The following is a 17,780-nucleotide window of genomic DNA, read 5'->3' as shown; positions in this document are numbered from 1 at the left end:
GCACAAGTACACAAGAGTACAATTCTTAGGCTTGGTTCCTCAACAGCCACATAACAGCAGCAATACATGATAATGTAAAGAAAGAGAAGTACAATTCTAATTATGTAAAAAAATAAGGAAAAATAAGGAGCAGCCTAGATCATAATTATAAATAATAGTAATACAAATAAAGCAAGTAATAATAAGAGATACTAAGACGGGGGTAATAAGTAATAATAAGAAATTAGGTGTAGTAAAGTGTAGCGTAAAGAGTTCTAGTGGTAATGTTAGTGCTAGTAATGGTTACTAATATCACCACAAATGCTTATTCACTTAACTTCTTCACATGTCAATACTTACCGATGGCAAATTTCGTAATTGTCTTGATCAGTAAATCAGCCCTGATTTTAGAATCACGGCTGATTTCCTCGCAAATGGCATCAAATGCCATTTGATACCATCCTAAAAATTGGCCAGTTTGCCATCACATCACATCCATTATATTCCAAATCAGTGTTTAGCAGCTTCCGTAGATGTTCCTTTGTTTAGTCTGACCGGGGTTCGAACAAACAGGGTTTAACCCTAACCCCCTAAATCTAACCCTTCCCTGGCTATAACCTTAATATGGGGACAGGCCTAACCCTAACCCTATCACCTGCGGGGTTAAACAACAGACTAAATCATCTTGCATCTTTAATGCATCTTAGCGGTGGAGCCAAAAAAGAGGCCTCTTTCAAAGAGTACCAGTCCCTCTGCCAGTATAATATGAACATTCCCACTGCCAGTACTAAGATGAACATTCCCACTGCCAGTATGAACATTCCCTCTACCAGTACTAAAATGAACATTCCCACTACAGTACTAAGATGAACAGTCCCAGTACCAGTACTAAGATGAACATTCCCACTACTGGTACTCAAAGTGGGAGGAGAGGATTCACAGGTTTCCCAGGGGTCCCATCGTCATCACAAGTCATTTGGAGATGAAGACTATATGAAGTAATCTCATTATTCCTCACAAAAAAGTAATTTTAGTGATACTCATCCAAAGTGTAAGGATTAATGACATTTATGCAGATTAAATATAAAACTGGCAAACTGCTCTTTTACATGTTCTTATTAACCATACGTTTTATACGATTAGTTGAATTGTGTCAATGTTTTTAAATAGATAAATTATGTTGTATTAGGTTGGATCCTTATTAACCTTTATGAACTTTTTAAATGGTGTTTCTTGTCTTAGAGTTATTTCTAAAACTACAAACAATGATTAAAGAGTATGTCACATGGACGTGAAGTCACATGGAGATGTGGTCTATATGGACATGAAGTCACATGGAGATGAAGTCTATATGGACATGAGGTCAAATGGTACACATATGCTAACTACTACTCTAACTTTCACGTTGGAATAGGCTTCTGATGTGTCATTGTGTGGTGTTATTGTATATTTATTTAGTCTAAATGTTCTGACTCCATATTCGACAGATGCTGTGTTATTTTTTTTTTTATACACAGTAGCTCTATATATCGCGATACGTTGGAAGTCTCGGGTCAGGGGGAGCCAATCACAGAGCTTGCTATCTGACTCACAGCACGGAGCTGGAAGCACAGCAGCGTCAGCTGAGTCTGGATGTGTTGCGGCCGTCGTAGCAAGAAAAATAAAATAATCCACCCAAAAGTAAAACACGACAGTAGAATTTGCAACCTGACTCGTTCCTAGTGACCCACAAGAGAGAGAGAAGAGAGAAGAGAAGCCGCACAGACGACGCGCAGCGGGGCTAACGCAGCGTTCACATCAACCCGGCAAACAAAGAGACCCCTTTCCAACGTCAACATTTTTCCTCCATATTCAATAGTTATGAGTCATGTGGCCGTCGACAATGTCCACGGTCTAGAGCAGCAGGTAAGGCTTTCAACACAATCCGCAGTCTGTTCCCGGCGCTTTTCCCGATCGTCGTGTTAGCTTCAGCTAGCTCATTATGGCTAAACCAGAAGCCGAATGCTAACGGCCGCAACACACCGCGGCTGAAGCGCGGAGCGCAAGCGGAGGCGCTTCCTTTCCGCTCCAATCAGCGCTCGGAACATACCGCAGGCGGCGCCGAGGCACACTGCACAGCGCGTTCGGTGTGAATGTCCTGCAGCAGCCTGGCCTTGTGACGCGTTCACCAGCGGAATAACATATCTATATAGAAATGTCCTGATGCGGTCTACGCGGTATTCATTGATATTCTATAAATTATATATTATATTATACGCTTCCGATTGTTTCTAACGCTTGGGTTTAGTGTGTCAGTACCATTCCTTCGCTAAGCTGATGCTACCTCGCTATTTGGCACGGGGTGCGCTTGTTCCCCTGGCCGCGGAGAGGGGCGGGGTTAACGATACGTTGACGTTAACCGAACGGTTTTGGTAGGGTGTTAGACGCACGTAAACACCTTAATTCGATTGAAACACGTTTTTTTACACATCGAATTATGTTGTGCACGTCAAATAACACGTATTGCACGACACTGCGAGATAGGCACGTTTTATTTACGTCGATAAGCGCCCAGAAGGCAAGCCGCTTGTTTCGCCCCGCCCGCCTGACTCGAGACCCGGGATCCAGCGGCCCGCTCTGACCGCTTGATGAAGCGCCCCCCGCGGTCAGCATTAGTGCGTTTGTTGTGCAGATAAAATGGAGGTAGGATGGAGTCTGAGCTGGTGAAGCAGCCATCAGTCCTCCCCCTAAATACGTATACTTTGTATATATACTTATGTATATTTTTATATTTGGCCGATTACATATACTTTGTATATGTATTCAGGGTGTAAGAAACACTTTTCTGTTTGTATTTTATATTTGGCTAAATAATAATAATAATAATAATAAATGAAATTTATATAGCGCTTAATATGGTACTCTAAGACGCTTAAATACATGTACTTAATATATTCTTTGTATGTGTAAAATTCACTTTTAGATTAATATTTTATCTTTCGATAAATAAATATACTTTGTATATGTATGTGTAAAATAAACGCATACTTATATTTTTTATTTGGCTCGTGGTGGAGACACTCATGACCTCAACCTTTAGTTATTAATTTCTTTGGTGTATTTGTTAATTTCCTTGACCTATGTCGATTTTATATGTAGTTTCTATTTAGCTATATGTTTTAGCTTAGCTGTATTTAGATGCCGTTTCAAATCAGTCAGTTTCCCTTTTATTACATCTTGCTGTACGCAAGAACACAAGTAAAATTCTTAGGGTTGGTTCCCCAACAGCCACATAGCAGCAACACGATAAAGTACCTAAAGATAAGTAGCAGCATAGATGACAATACTAAATAATGATAATAATAAAGTAAATAAATATATGAGAAATTAAAATCAGCACCAGGCTGTCAATGTGCAAGGCCTGTTTCACCCATCATGACATCATTTTCTGTCTTCCCCACAACCCCATCATTTCCCTCTGCGTCATCGTGGACTAGATAAGGCTGACCAGGCAAGAGTTGGTATATTTGACTTAAAGGTGACATATTACACCACCAGGTGTGAGTGTGATTAGCCGTTACAAGCCGTAATGAAAATCAGCCTCAAGTGGGCTTGTCCGCCTAAATGTATGATGGATAGATCAGCAACGTTTTGCCACTGTCCACTGTGTAGGCTGGTAGATTGTTCTATCCAGCACATATATAGGAGGACACGCCCACTTGTGATGTCAGAAGAGGCAGATTCTCAAAACGGCTTATGCCTGGTATAATCCCTCAAGAAAAATCAACAATGGCTATTCAGCTTCGTGCCTTGTTGACGGGCTTTCGTTATCACTGGAAGGGTCGTCACCCCCTCACTCACACAAATGGGATCCCTGTGGATTTGTGCAGATCACGATGGCATGATCTTGATTCTTTATTGTTCCCGGACGGGAAATGAGGAAAAATCTGACGGATGGATGATCCTTTAGCTCAAACACACGCCTCCCATTGGCTGTCCTGACGTACAACAAGCTCTCCATGAAGCCCACGTTTGAGGGTTAATGATACTTGTAACACACACACGTCTCAGACCGACACACGACAGACACACGTCTCAAAGCTAAATGATCTCCTACAGCACAGTCCACTAGAAACAGATAGTCTTGCGTTTCAGACTAGGGCTGGACGATATGTCCAAAAACGACATCACGTTATTGCATATCAGTCTAAATTATAATTGTTATGAATGATGGAGTGCATCCCAAGTGATACTGTTCCATTTGGTTATATGTTGGATTAAATAGGTGTTGGCCTTGTGCGTTTTCCATACAGTCTATGGTGTTATCCGTTACAGCTACTTTCCTTGGTGCGCGAGTGAGTCAGTGTGTTGGACTGACTCATTCAAATGAATACTAATCCCACTCCTCCATATGTTAGTGAGGTTAATTATATTCAATGTCCCTTTTACATCTGAACATATCTTCATTGATACAAACTCCGTCGTGCAGTGTTTACATGCCGTTGCGTCTTTTCTTAAAGGGACACAACGTATTTTCGCCGGCTCAGCTTACTCAAAATAACCTAACCCTAACATAATCGACGTAATGATTTTCACCGATAGAAGTATATTTTTCATGAATGCAGTTTTTAATGAATAGCATTTGCCGGTTGGTAGTTTACCCAGGATGCATTGTGAGCGGCTTGATGGAATGACTTCCTTCCTAGTTCAGTGGTTATCAAACTTTCCCTACTAGTGAACCCCCTCTAAGAATTGTTTTCAGCTGAGTACCCCCTTCAATGGAACAAGATATTATTGGGAGAAAAATGTATACACTTAACGTAAATAATGTGAGCGAGTTCTATTAGGCAGTGTAGGCATGAACATTAAAAGGGTGCAAATACTCACAATTTAGTGAGAAACATGGGCCTGGGCTTCATGCAACTGGTGGCTAATTCCCCCACACAAAAGAAGCCAGGTGAGGGTCAGAGCATGTTGAGGTGAATCCCATTCTAATATATATCTGAAACTGATGGCATTTTGGTGTTTCTGGATGCGCTTTCTTTTTCACGGATTCCCCTTTCTCCTTCTTTCAAAAACAGATTTACGTTACACAAAGGGGCTGAACAATTTGGGGGTTAGACCAATATTGCGATAGCAATTTTTTCTTTTAAAGTTCCTTATGTTCTGTATTATAACATACATATAAACTGCTCTTTCCTTTAGGGCAGGCATGACGAGATGAATTGATGCATGAATTGATATAACATCTTTATTTAATTATTAGATTGTAAAAAGATGAATCTATACGAATCTTGCAGATCTCCAGTCAGTAACAGTAACAAAACAAAACAAGCAATTATTTATATCACAGCCTCGCCATCCGTTCTATGACATCGCGCTATCAGTTCGAATTTGCTGAATCGTCCAGCCCTTGTTTGTATGGATGTCTGCTGAGTGGGTACGTGTGCACTCACCTGTCTGTCCCCTGTGTTCCCCCAGCTCGCTGTCCTGGACTTGGCAGCGGCAGAAGGTCAGGGTGGCGGCACTGGCAGTAAGTAATCGTGTCCCTCCGGTCCTCATTCCCCAGATATCATGTCTGAAGTGTCCTTCTGAATGCCTGGAGCTCAAGCCAAATGTTGGCCCAAACATCTTTTGCAGATGTCAACTTTTTTTGTGCGATTTAAAATCAATAAATAATAATGATTTGAAATTATTTGATCATGATAACCCCTTGATGTAACATCTCGTTTCCGAGGTCCTGAACAAATACCTCCAAAAACATTATTCGCATACAAAGAAGATAAACGGAACAAGACAGAAGCAAACGGCCAGACAACAAAAGCACAAAACAAAACACAAAAGGCACAAAGGGCATACAATTACAACATAATACATAACAGGGAATAATTATCGTCACTGTAATGTCAGTGTAATTTAGGTGTTTCAGTAAAGGGATAAGAATGAGTAATAAGATGCAGTTGAAAAGTTTTTAAAGTCTACATGTACAGAAAATGAGTTGACGATAATAATATGAACAAACTCAAATTTACAATTTAGCTTTAAAGGTGTTGAACCAGACTCTTTCACCCCCCAGGGCGGTACATTCCTCCACATTTAAGGAACAACGAAATTCCCCAAAATGGTGAGTCTTAAACAAGCTCGTATACAGGGCCCGGACCAAACCATCTATCTATATCACTTCTAAAGGCCGTGTGTTCACACCAAAAGCCAAGCGAAATTCAAGGGGTGTTACTCGCGGGAGTTTGTACTCACAAATGGCAAACATTTACTCTACATTTGGCGCCGCCAGCACAAGCCGAGCTGACCATGCTTGCGACTGTAGACACTACCGTTTGGGGTCATTCAGGCTGAATCCGAATACTTAGTACATACAATTTCTGTTCAGTGTCTACTACTTGACAGTACTACACTTGACAGTGTAGTACGGTCTACAGCTATGCGTAGAACGCTTCCGAACATCGCCGAAACTCCACCGGATGTTTGGAGATGACGTATCTCCCCTCAGATGCCGGCAAAATTACCTTGATAAGTTACCTGTTTTCCGTCTTGTCATCGTTGCTATTTAATTAAAATTGTCTATTTTTACTTAATTACTTACTTTACTATTTTACTCTTTTTAATGTCTCTTTTTTTCGCCGCTTTCTACGACGACTTTCTGGTGGTGTCGGGTCAGCCATCTCTTCTTCGTTTGTTACCAGACTCCGGTTGCATTGTGGGATAGCGTAGTGAACTCCGTGGTTTACTTTGGCGGTAGTACGCATTCGGAAACGTCTTCCGTACTACACAATGTGTACTGAGCATTCGGAAGCGCTATATTTTTGGCGTACTACACTGCATACTATATAGTAGTCAAGTATGAGTATTCGGATTCAGCCTTAGAAAGATCCTTATTTTAGAAAGAAAAGCACAGTTTGTTTCAATGAAGATAAGTGAATGAAGTAATGTAAATTAAGTAAATGAATCAGAAATACAGTCTAGACATTGTTATGGGGTCAATGACCATTCTAGCTGTAAACAACTTATTTTTAATGAAATATCTACATAGGTGTACAGAGGCCCATTTCCAGCCACCATCACACCTGTGTTCTAATGGTACATTGTTTAATCGTGTTAAATGGCTAATTGATTGATAGAAAACCCTTTTGCAATTATATGAGCACAGCTGAAAACGTATAAAAAGTTTAATCACGATTCTTATAGTCAATATTGAAATCACGATGATTTTTGCGATTCAAAACAAGATGCGTTTTTAACAGATCTTTGAAATTTCCACTTAAAATAATAACCACAATGTTCAAATTGAAAATAATAAACAAATATGTCTCCAGCTGTTTCAACTCGATTCGATTAGTTTTGATATCGTTTGAGCCAAAAATCACTCTAGAATTTCGATAGATTGCACCGCCCTAGCGTTGTGCCAAAAACTCGCTTCGCTTTTGGTGTGAACCCCCCCCTTTCAGTGGAATCTACTCCCCATAGAGCCCCAATGGTAACTCGCCTGCCATCATTTTTTTTTTTTGTTTGAAAAGATTTGTGCACAATGGCTTATGAGCTATCTGCAAACATACTCAAATCAACATAGTCTTCTCTACTGCCTCGTAATCCACCTCTGGTTCAGCTGTCGCATTAACTCTGCATCTCTGTGCATGACCAAGTGCATAATATGCTTCCTTAATCGTTTCCGGTGGGTCAAAATGACTTCCCCTTACACTACATTGCTTAGAAGTTGAAATCTCCGCTTTCAAACGCCTTTAGGGGTTTCTGTCTGCCATCGGGTGTGATGTTGATTACAAGCCTTTTTCAAACTGTCCCCATTAGTCTACCGATTTGGGACAGTCCACTAGGTAGAGCTATCCTACCAGTTGGTGCAGTCCAATTGGTAGACTGGACGGCTGGTTGATCTATCCGACCAGTTGGTACAGTCCACTGGGTAGGCTGGTCGGCCTGTCCTACCAGTTGGTACAGTCCACTGGGTAGGCTGGTCGGCCTGTCCTACCAGTTGGTACAGTCCACTGGGTAGGCTGGTCGGCCTGTCCTACCAGTTGGTACAGTCCACTGGGTAGGCTGGTCGGCCTGTCCTACCAGTTGGTACAGTCCACTGGGTAGGCAGGTCGATCTGTCCGACCAGTTGGTACAGTCCACTGGGTAGGCTGGTCTAGCTACCCTTCAAATTACTAAAGTCCTAAAGGTAGGCTCATCTAGCTATCCTACCAATCTGTACAGTCCACTGGGAAAGCTGGTCTTTCTGTCCAACCAGTTGGTACAGTCCACTGTAGGCTGGTCTGTCTATAAAACCAGTTGGGACACTCCACTGGCTAGGCTGGTCGGTTGTTTGATCCTGCCAATTGGTACGTCCACAGCTTATACTGGTCTTCCCATCATGCATCTAGGTGGACACACTTACGTGTGGTGTCGCAATAATGATGGATGCAACCAGTGGTACATGGCCTCCTTTTTTAAAAGAAAAAGATGATTTATTTCCTTTTAAACCAAATGCTGCAAGACTAAAGATTTCTTTGGTATCCATAAGTTTAGAGCCTCGTAAATGTTCAATAAGTTACGACGTAGAAGTCATCCTTAAGTCAGGCTAGTTCAAAGTTTGGAAAACCCGGGGCTGTTTGTACCGTCGATCTTATAAGTCTAGTCAATCAAACCATATGATAATTAAATTAAAGGAACTAAGGAGCCTTCAATATTTTTTATGTGTATTTAATTTACACATAACATTAATTACACATGCGATATTAATCAATATCAGTAAAACATATATATTCTCTCTCTCTCTCCCTCTCTCTCTCTCTTCCCCCCCTCGCTTACACACTGCAGGCTTAAATAGTTAATGATTCCATATCAGGCGAATTAACTCGACCCCCCCCCCTCTCCCTCCTGCAGCTGGGAGCCTATGGAGTAGTGCTCTTTTACAACCTGCAATGGGATCACTTCTTTTAATTCCAATACTATCACACAAGTCGGGTTCAGCAAAAAAACGACAAATGCCTAAAATCAATGGAGTGACCAAGGTGCGCTTGATTTGTATTTCCTTGGTGGTGCCCCCCCCACTGCAGCTATCCTTGCTTCCTGTTTTGGCTGATGGCCTGTTTCGACGGACTAACCCACTTTTGTGTCGTCGTGTTGATTTCTGTTGTCTACGTCTACTCACCAATGTTTGTCTTCAGCAGGAAATGCGTTCTCTGCCGGACGACAGCCCGGCTTCGCCATGACTCCCGGGCCCAACTGTAAGTATTGGTCAACCCCCCACTCCCCCCCAGGACCAGAACACTGATATTTTGAATTTAGGAACACGTGATGCTACTGTGTATTCCTGATTGCCAAACGATGAAACTAGCTCCTGTGTCATTTTGGGCACATTGGGACAGATTTCCCCTCCCAATCTGGCAACCCGTGTGCAGCACACTGCAGCCAGGGTTGTCAGAATCTGGCAACCTGATCCCAATCCCGGGGGCTGTGATCTGTTAAGATGCGACGCCCATGTTGGGGGTTTTATTGAATATTTTTGCCGGCTGATTATCACAAAAACTAGAGATGGAATTATAGTCCATCTACTACGTCTGTACCTGCGATATAATATAATATACTTTTTATTCTATAATTTAGACATTTAAACACTAAAGGCATAGTTATGGTTCCACATCGACGCAACGCAAGGGGTTTACCCTTGACCCCTTGCCTCCTTGCGTACCCTCCCTGCGTCCACCGCAAGAGCGGGACGTGCACCTTCCAAAAATGGTAACCGTGCGTTAGGGCTGTAGGGCGGTATGGACTAAAATGAATATCGCGGTATGATTTGAGGCATAGACGGTTACGGTATTATATCACGATATGTTAATTGTATCTTCTAATTTTGATTTCAATGCTTCTGAAGGGGTCAATTGCTGGTTAGGCAGCAAAACTGCAAAAAAAAAAAGAAGCTAAATCTTTTCTCAAGTTACTTCCATCTCGGAAAAACCACTGATGTTTAATAGCATGGATTTCTTTCTCCACATGCTTGCTTATAGTTTTGGTATCTCAATTTGGCTGAAGTGTGCGAGCAGGTAACGCGTACCTGGGATTGAGTGTTTTGACCATCTCTTTAAAGCCCTTTCTAACAACATTTTGAAAGGGAACCATTTCCTTACACAGCTAAACAGTGACGGCATTTGTTATCTCGTTCCATGCTGGATTTTTTGGAAGGAAGGACTGGCTTTGGAAAATGCGTGCGGAAGCAACGTCTCTGGACGAAATGCAGAGACGGCTTCACGCTGCCAGTGTCCGTCTCGTACGGTGTTGAATGAGAGCTCGTGAAGGGACAGCATACCGCCTGAGAAGGCAGTCTGCTGTCAAATCTGTCCCTTGGAAAAGTAACGTTGTGCCGAATTGAAAAGGGAACTACGTTTCATAACATTTTCAGTAGTTGTGTGTAACTTGACCTTTTACATGAAAAAGTAGTTACTGTAGCAACGCGTTACTTACTTTGTAACGTGTTTCACACAACAATTGTCTAACGGTTTCTGTACCGTTTACCCCTACCTTGCGTCGAGGCGCAGCAAGGGCTGTTATTGGTCCGCTCACTAAAACCCAACGCAGTACCAAAACAGGTTCACCACTGTGTCGAAGCGTCTGCGTGGTCCTTCACGTCCAATCCCAACTAAGCCTTTACGGAAGCCTTCTCTACGTCGCCGTTCACGACTGCGTGTGTGTTGGCCCCGCAGACGGCGTGGGCGGCTGGGACGGCGGCCGCAACACCTTTGTGAACGGCTATCACGACAACCGGCTGAACGGCGCTAACACCTTCAACCGCGGGCCGCCGCGAATGGAGCGGGGGCGGGGCCTCAGCGGAGGCGGAGGGGGATACCGCGGCAACAGGGGAGGCGGCACCTTCAACCCCATCAGCCCCATCAACCCCATGCAGCCCATGGCGTTCGGTGGCTACGAGAATAAAGGTGAGCCTCGACAGTAACTAACTATCTGAAACTAACTAGACTGTAACTGGACTAACTAAACTAATTAACTGGACTGTAACTTACTAGACTGTAACCAACTAGATTGTAACTGGAACTAACTTACTAAATAGACTGTAACTGGAACTAACTGGACTGTAACTGGAACTATCTGGACTAACTAAGTTACTGGACTGTAACTAACTGGACTAACTTACTCTAATACGTTCAACAATTAGGAATGAAACCCTAGACATTATATCATAATAATATGACTAATAAATAAGCAGCTTTTTTAAATGAACACCTTCAACAAGAATATATATTTTAAGTTATCTTCTTATATATTCTTTGACGTCGTAGTTAAGATGGCAGGCGTGTGTTGCTTAGGCGACCGCCTTAAATTTAGAGTGCTGTGGTTCACCCTGATTTGCCCCCTCAATGCCCTGTAATGTAAACCTCCGTGCTGACCTACCTACATGTGTCTTTCTGAACGGAGGCGTCGGCCAAGCTACTAAAGGCTTTGTCACCATGCCGACAGACGCCGGCTGGAACACTGTAAAGGAGGTGTACGGTGGCGGCGGCGGCGGAGGCTTCGGTAACAACCGCGGCAAGTCGGCCTTCTTCAACGACCGCGGAAACGCAAACAGAGGACGGTAAGCAAGAGCAGGCTGTAGGAGGGGGGGTGTAGTATTACCGTGTGACCTCCAGAGTTAACCCCTGACCCCTGGAGTCACCGTGTGACCTCCAGAGTTAACCCCTGACCCCTGGAGTCACCGTGTGACCTCCAGAGTTAACACCTGACCCCTGGAGTCACCGTGTGACCTCCAGAGTTAACACCTGACCCCTGGAGTCACCGTGTGACCTCCAGAGTTAACACCTGACCCCTGGAGTCACCGTGTGACCTCCAGAGTTAACACCTGACCCCTGGAGTTACCGTGTGACCTCCAGAGTTACGTGTGACCCCTGGAGTTACCGTGTGACCTCCAGAGTTACCGTGTGACCCCTGGAGTAACAGTGTGACCTCTGGAGTTACCATGTGACCTCCAGAGTTAACGCGTGACCCCTGGAGTTGCAGTGTGACCCCTGGAGTTACCGTGTGACCTCCAGAGTTACCTGGTATGTTTTCCATCTCTGTGAAAGTAGTACTGGTCTGAAGTCAGCTGTGCATCTCGCAGAAAGCCTCGTCTCTTTCTTCTTACGGATGTAAAGAATAAATAATCAAATGTTCCAATAGATTTAAAGATTCGTAAACGCCAACGAGGCCTTGGGTTAGCGCGGAATAATTTACGGTGCTAACTAAATAAAATAGTTGAATAAAATATCGGATAATGCTTATTTGACCTTGCCCTACCGTGCCCTTTTGGTAATGCAAGCTGTTTCACATTATTTTAATTTAGAGTGGAGTAACTCTACTGCTGGTGTTGCACCATATAAACCAAACCGTTGGATAAATCCATCCATTTTCACAGCTTTGTGGAAACGATCCCTGCATGAACGCAGTTCTCTGAAATGTAGAAATGCAGTAGCTCAGGAAGTAGAGCGGCTTGGCTTGTAACCGCAAGGTTGCTAGTTCGATCCCCGGCTCCTCCTAGCTGAGTGTTGAGGTGTCCCTGAGCGTGACGCCTAACACTAACGGCTCTCAACGAGCTGGCTGTCGCCTTGCATGGCTGACACCGCCGTCAGTGTTTGAATGTGTGTGTGAATTGGTGAACGTGGGGCAATAATGTAAAGCGCTTTGGGTGGCCTCTGGTTACAAAAAAGCGCTATATAAATGCAGTCCATTTAGCATTTGTTGAATGAATCCTGGTCCGGTTTCATCAAGGAAACCCCTTTTCATTGTGTGTTTGTGTTTCGCCAGTTTCGACCGCGGTGGCTTCGGCGGCGGCGGCGGTGGTGGTGGAGGCGGCGGTGGAGGTGGAGGTGGAGGCGGAGGCAACAGTCGCTGGGTTGAGGAGAGCAGAGACGACGAAGACTGGTCCAAACAAACCCCGCAAAACGAACGCCTTGAAAGGTATGTGATGTGTGTTGTGGTGTGTCTTTGTTGTGGTCTGTGTTGTAGTGTGTCTGTGATGGTGTGTCTGTGATGTGTCTTTCTGTTTATGACATGGTGCTTCTGGGTTGTGGTGCTTCGTGGTGACTCTTTCTTGGTGTGCGTAAGCGGTGTGTCTGGGATGTGGTGTGTCTGTGATGTGGTGCGTCTGTGATGTGGTGCGTCTGTGATGTGTTCTGTTTTTGTCAGTCCCTCCAGAAAAACGTGATTATGCGATTGCCTAATTCAACGCATAATCAGCCTAAGTCTGCATATTCATGCGGGGGCCGCATTTTTTCAAATATGCCGCACTTTCACCGCATAAACTGCCAATTTCCGCGAAAAAAGCAGCCATTTCCCCCTGTTGCCATGGGAACGTTATGAAGTGACGTAATTACGCGACGTGAACGTCATCGCAAACCCCGTGACGAAGGCAAGATGAAGCGGTCTCATTTGCCAACAAAGATAAGTGCAAAAGACCGTGCAAAGCAGTTTCCCGGATTGTTAAACGACAGTGGGGGCAAATTGTTTTGCACTCCGTGCAACTGCGTGTTGGACCACAGGCGGAAGTTGACGCTGGAAAACTACCCTGCCGCAGCCAAACATGCAAGGATGGTTAAAGAGTTGGACGTTGAGGGAGAGGGGATGGAGGATGAGGAATGATTGGCTAGTGTTAGAGGCTGCAGTTAGTTTTCATTTTCACAGTGGACTGTTATAGTTTCATTCAATGAGTTGATTCAACTTTACAGTTGTAAGATTGTACTTTTTTGCTACTCTTTTGAAAAGCTTCCTCTGTAAAACAGGAACATTTATTTATTTATATTTTATTTATTCATTTTTACAGAAGTTTTAGCAGATTATTTTTGTAAACCTACAGAAGTTGCACTCAATGTTTTGTAAGTTTGAGCCATGTTTTAAGGTCTCAAATAAAACAAGACTAGAACTTAAATATTCCAATTTACAATTAGGGCATTTAGCAGATGCTTTTATCCAAAGCGACTTTCATCGTTTAATACACACATTGACACACAGACGGCAGAGTCAACCATGCAAGGCGACAGCCAGCTCGTCAGGTCAAATTGTAAATTGTAAATATTCAGATCACTTTCTGTGATGTAGTATGCTTGTTTTTCATAGAAAGTCATAAGAAATGACTCTTTACATTAAGGTAATAGCCTAGTGAGAACAGGGTGTTGGGGGAATCACTTTTTCCCCCTCTTTTTCGCACGTTCCCGCATTTTTTGCAAGTTCCCGAATTTTTTCGCATAAAATTGCATAAATATGCCGCATATTTCATCGCATTTTTTAAGAAAACGTGCCGCATAATCAAGGATTTTTGGCCGCATAAATCACAAAAAAACGCCGCATTTTTCTGGAGGGACTGTTTTGTGTTCTGTTTTTGTGTTAAATATGTTCTGTCTGATGTGTTCTGTTTGTGTCTGTTTAGTTTTTGTGTCTGAAATGTTCTGTTTTTCTGTCTGTGATGTGTCTTTGTGTCCATGTTGTGGTGTGTCTATGTTGTGGTGTTCTGTGTTGTGGTGTGTCTGTGATGTGGTGTCTTTGTTTCCGTGTTGTGGTGTGTCTGTGAAGTGGTGTCTTTGTGTCCGTGTTCTGGTGTGTCTGTGATGTTGTGTCTTTGTGTCCATGTTGTGGTGTGTCTGTGATGTGGTGTGTACGTGTTGTGGTGTGTCTGTAACATGGTGTCTTTTTGTCCATGTTGTGCTGTGTGTCTCTGTCCATGTTGTGCTGTGTGTCTGTAACATGGTGTCTGTGTTGTTACGTCGGCAAGCAAGCATACTTGTGTCATAGAAGGTTCCACAGACCCAGCGAAAAGTTGAGCATGCGCGATCCAACCGGCTGAAGTACAGGCACCGTGTGACCCGTCTCTCTCCCCCCCCCCCCCCCTCCCCCTCCCAGTGAGCTGTTTTCCAGCAGCAACACCGGGATCAACTTTGAGAAGTACGACGACATTCCTGTGGAGGCCACCGGCCAGAACTGCCCGCATCACATCGAGAGTGTGAGTCCATGTCTGTCTGTCTGTCTGTACTAGCTTCCGCAAGAGACTCAAGACTCCCTGTACCCCCCCACCGTCCTTTCTCCTCCCTTACACTCCTAAAAACAACCCCATCATACGCGCTTAATGTATGTCTGTACATCCTGGCATTTAATGTACGCACTTATTGTATGTTGAACGTCCTGGCACTTAAAAATCTACTGAGCATCATGCTGCGTCTTCCCCTAGCTAGGGATGTCCCGATCCCCGGCATCGGTATCGTTTCCGATATTGGCCCATTACGCTGGATCGGAGATCGGAGGGAGAGAAATAAATATGGTCCGATCCGCGCAGCGTTTCACATGATGACAACAATAGTCGCCAATTAGGCGCATGAGAGCTAGAGCAAGAGAGCTACCTGTAGTCATGTCAGCAGTTTGGCAGTAATTCAACCGTGAAGAAGAAACAGCCTGGCTGTTGCACGGCTCACCACAGCTGTTGTTGATAGAGTTGCTAACAGTGGTTGATCTCAGCTGTTGTGATCGCCAAGCACAAGCTTGGCGATCACAAAAGAGAACCATTTCGGACTTCGCGGACGACTAATCTATTAAAATGATAAATCGATTGAAACTATGATTTATATATCAGGCATTAGGGTGTGGGGAAGCCCGTTTATATGGCTAGAGGCTTAATGCTTCTTCCATATCCAATGTACTTACGGTAGAAGCTAAAGACTAACGTAAACAATCTTTTTCACAATCATGATATCTATTCAAACTATATGCCAGAAAGAGACTCCAACCGTACAAGCCGTATGATTTTGTGAGCTTATCTCGATTAACTAGATGTGAAAGATTAACGTCAATAAGACTTCCTGGTTACTACAAGTGATGACACCCACGCATGCACAAGCGCACACTTGATTCAACCATTTCAAACAGCTGTAACAACTCAGCTATTCTATATATTAACTCAAATGTATTCAAACTTTAACCATTTAGCTATTTGTTTAACTGTTCTGTTTCCAACCTTTTTTTGGATGTTACTTTGTTTACTTACTTTTGAACTCTGTTCAAATCTTCATTTGATTTAAGCCATTCAACTTTACTTTAGTGAGATGTTTTATCTTTTTTTACTTATTGGCAATCGTGAGCAAAGTGCTTCCATATATTTTTGCATTATTATAATTTGTGCAAAAGCTAAACAAAGTATCGGACTATCGGTAGTATCGGTACCGTAGCTAGCCAAAGCTGTGGAATCAGCATCTGAAGTGAAAAGGTGGTATTGGGACATCCCTACTCAAAGCTATCTTTGTTGCATGCGGGGAATGGGTTAACCTAGCGATTGTTAGTGCTTGGCACTTGGTTCTATGAACATCCTTAGTGTACTGTTTCTCTTTCTTCTGACAAATGGACTTATTGTAGGTCGCTTTGGATAAAAGGGTCTGCTAAACGCCCTGAATGTAAATGTTGTGAGTTCACTTGTCTGTCTGTCTGTTACCTTGGTTTGTCATCCGCCTGGATGGCTCTCTGCGTGTTTCAAGCATTAACATGAGTTGTTCGGCCACCGGAGAACAAGTCTGTCTGTCTGGGGATGGAACTAGCAACCTCCCTGTTACAAGTCAACCCTGCTCTACCCCCTGGGCTAAACCGTTCCTATACGGGGGGGGCTATCCTAGCCATGGGGGTCCCTCAGTGACCCTTATGTAATCCGTGGGTGTGGGTGTGTTTGTGTGCAGTTCCAGGACATTGCGATGGGAGATATTGTGATGTCCAACATCGCTCTGACCCGCTACACCCGGCCGACCCCCGTGCAGAAGTACGCCATTCCCATCATTAAGAGCAAGAGAGACCTGATGGCCTGCGCACAGACAGGTACACGCCACCGTCACAGACAGACACGTTCTCTCACGCACACACACTGTTGGCACTAGACACACGCGCTTACTGTAGACACGCACACTGTCGTCCTGTAGTCGCTAGACACACACACGCACATTGTATTCACTAGACACACACACACACACACACACACACTGTAGACACTAGACACGCACGCGCACAGTGTAGACACTAGACACGCACACGCACAGTGTAGACACTAGACACGCACACGTCAGAGTTCCCGTTGTCCGGTAATTACCGGTCCTTGAACGTAAAAAAATGAGGACCGGAAATTCTAAATGTCTCCGGTCAATATGACCGATTGGTAATAAGGGGGGGGGGAGAGGGGGAGGGCGCGTCTCACAGACAGGTCTTGAATTATAGCGCCCCACCTTGTGGTCAAAGTGGTACTTCGGTTCCTCCTTTTGGTGCAGTTTGAAGTCAACCTCTATTATAAATACTGCTTACTTTGCTCATCTGAAATGTCCCCAACGTGATTTTTGTTTGGTGTGTAGGGTCCGGTAAGACGGCTGCGTTCCTGTTGCCTATCCTCAGCCAGATCTTCGCGGATGGGCCAGGAGATGCACTGGCTGCGGCTAAGGCGTCAGGACAGGTGAGATCCCCACGCACTCAAGGCCACCTAACGACGGGAGACGTACGCGCCGACATTTGACTGACGGACACGAGTTTAGTTTCATGCTGTGACTTGCGTTTGGAAGATGTTTCTATGTATTTAGCAAGTATGTACGTGCTCACTAAAGGGCTGAATAGGGTTCCGCGTCGACGCAACGCATGGGGATTTACAGACCCGTTACCTCCTTGCAGACCTTCCTTGCAGACCCCGCAAGGCCCTGACGTGCGCCTCCCGAAAAGTGTAACCTTGCATCGAGGCGACGCAGCAGCCAGGGCTGTGATTGGTCCGCTCACTAAAACCCGACGCAGCTTTAACCATTAGCGTGGCGGAGGCAGGTTTC

At 44.2% G+C, this 17,780-nt stretch overlaps 1 protein-coding gene across 8 annotated transcripts in view; it reads left to right on the top strand.

Annotated features, from left to right (window-relative positions):
• The first annotated feature begins 1,528 nt into the window (after positions 1–1,528).
• LOC130386493 (ATP-dependent RNA helicase DDX3X-like) overlaps positions 1,529–17,780 on the top strand; it is a 30,809-nt gene continuing 14,557 nt past the window's right edge. For 2 of the 8 annotated variants that reach the window (XM_056595431.1, XM_056595436.1), the window contains exons 1-10: positions 1,529–1,884; positions 5,440–5,491; positions 6,035–6,082; positions 9,138–9,197; positions 10,671–10,901; positions 11,440–11,554; positions 12,760–12,912; positions 14,848–14,947; positions 16,662–16,797; positions 17,322–17,419. In XM_056595431.1, coding sequence (XP_056451406.1) covers positions 1,840–1,884; positions 5,440–5,491; positions 6,035–6,082; positions 9,138–9,197; positions 10,671–10,901; positions 11,440–11,554; positions 12,760–12,912; positions 14,848–14,947; positions 16,662–16,797; positions 17,322–17,419 — 1,038 coding nt within the window. In that variant the 5' untranslated portion in view covers positions 1,529–1,839. Of the gene's footprint in view, positions 1,885–5,439; positions 5,492–6,034; positions 6,083–9,137; positions 9,198–10,670; positions 10,902–11,397; positions 11,555–12,759; positions 12,913–14,847; positions 14,948–16,661; positions 16,798–17,321; positions 17,420–17,780 lie in introns of all 8 variants that reach the window. The other 6 variants (XM_056595430.1, XM_056595428.1, XM_056595432.1 and 3 more) reach the window with 5 other exon arrangements.

The sequence above is a fragment of the Gadus chalcogrammus genome, chromosome 7 (assembly GCF_026213295.1).
Source record: "Gadus chalcogrammus isolate NIFS_2021 chromosome 7, NIFS_Gcha_1.0, whole genome shotgun sequence".
Lineage (NCBI taxonomy): Eukaryota > Metazoa > Chordata > Actinopteri > Gadiformes > Gadidae > Gadus > Gadus chalcogrammus.
This window is presented reverse-complemented; position numbering and strand designations above follow the sequence as displayed.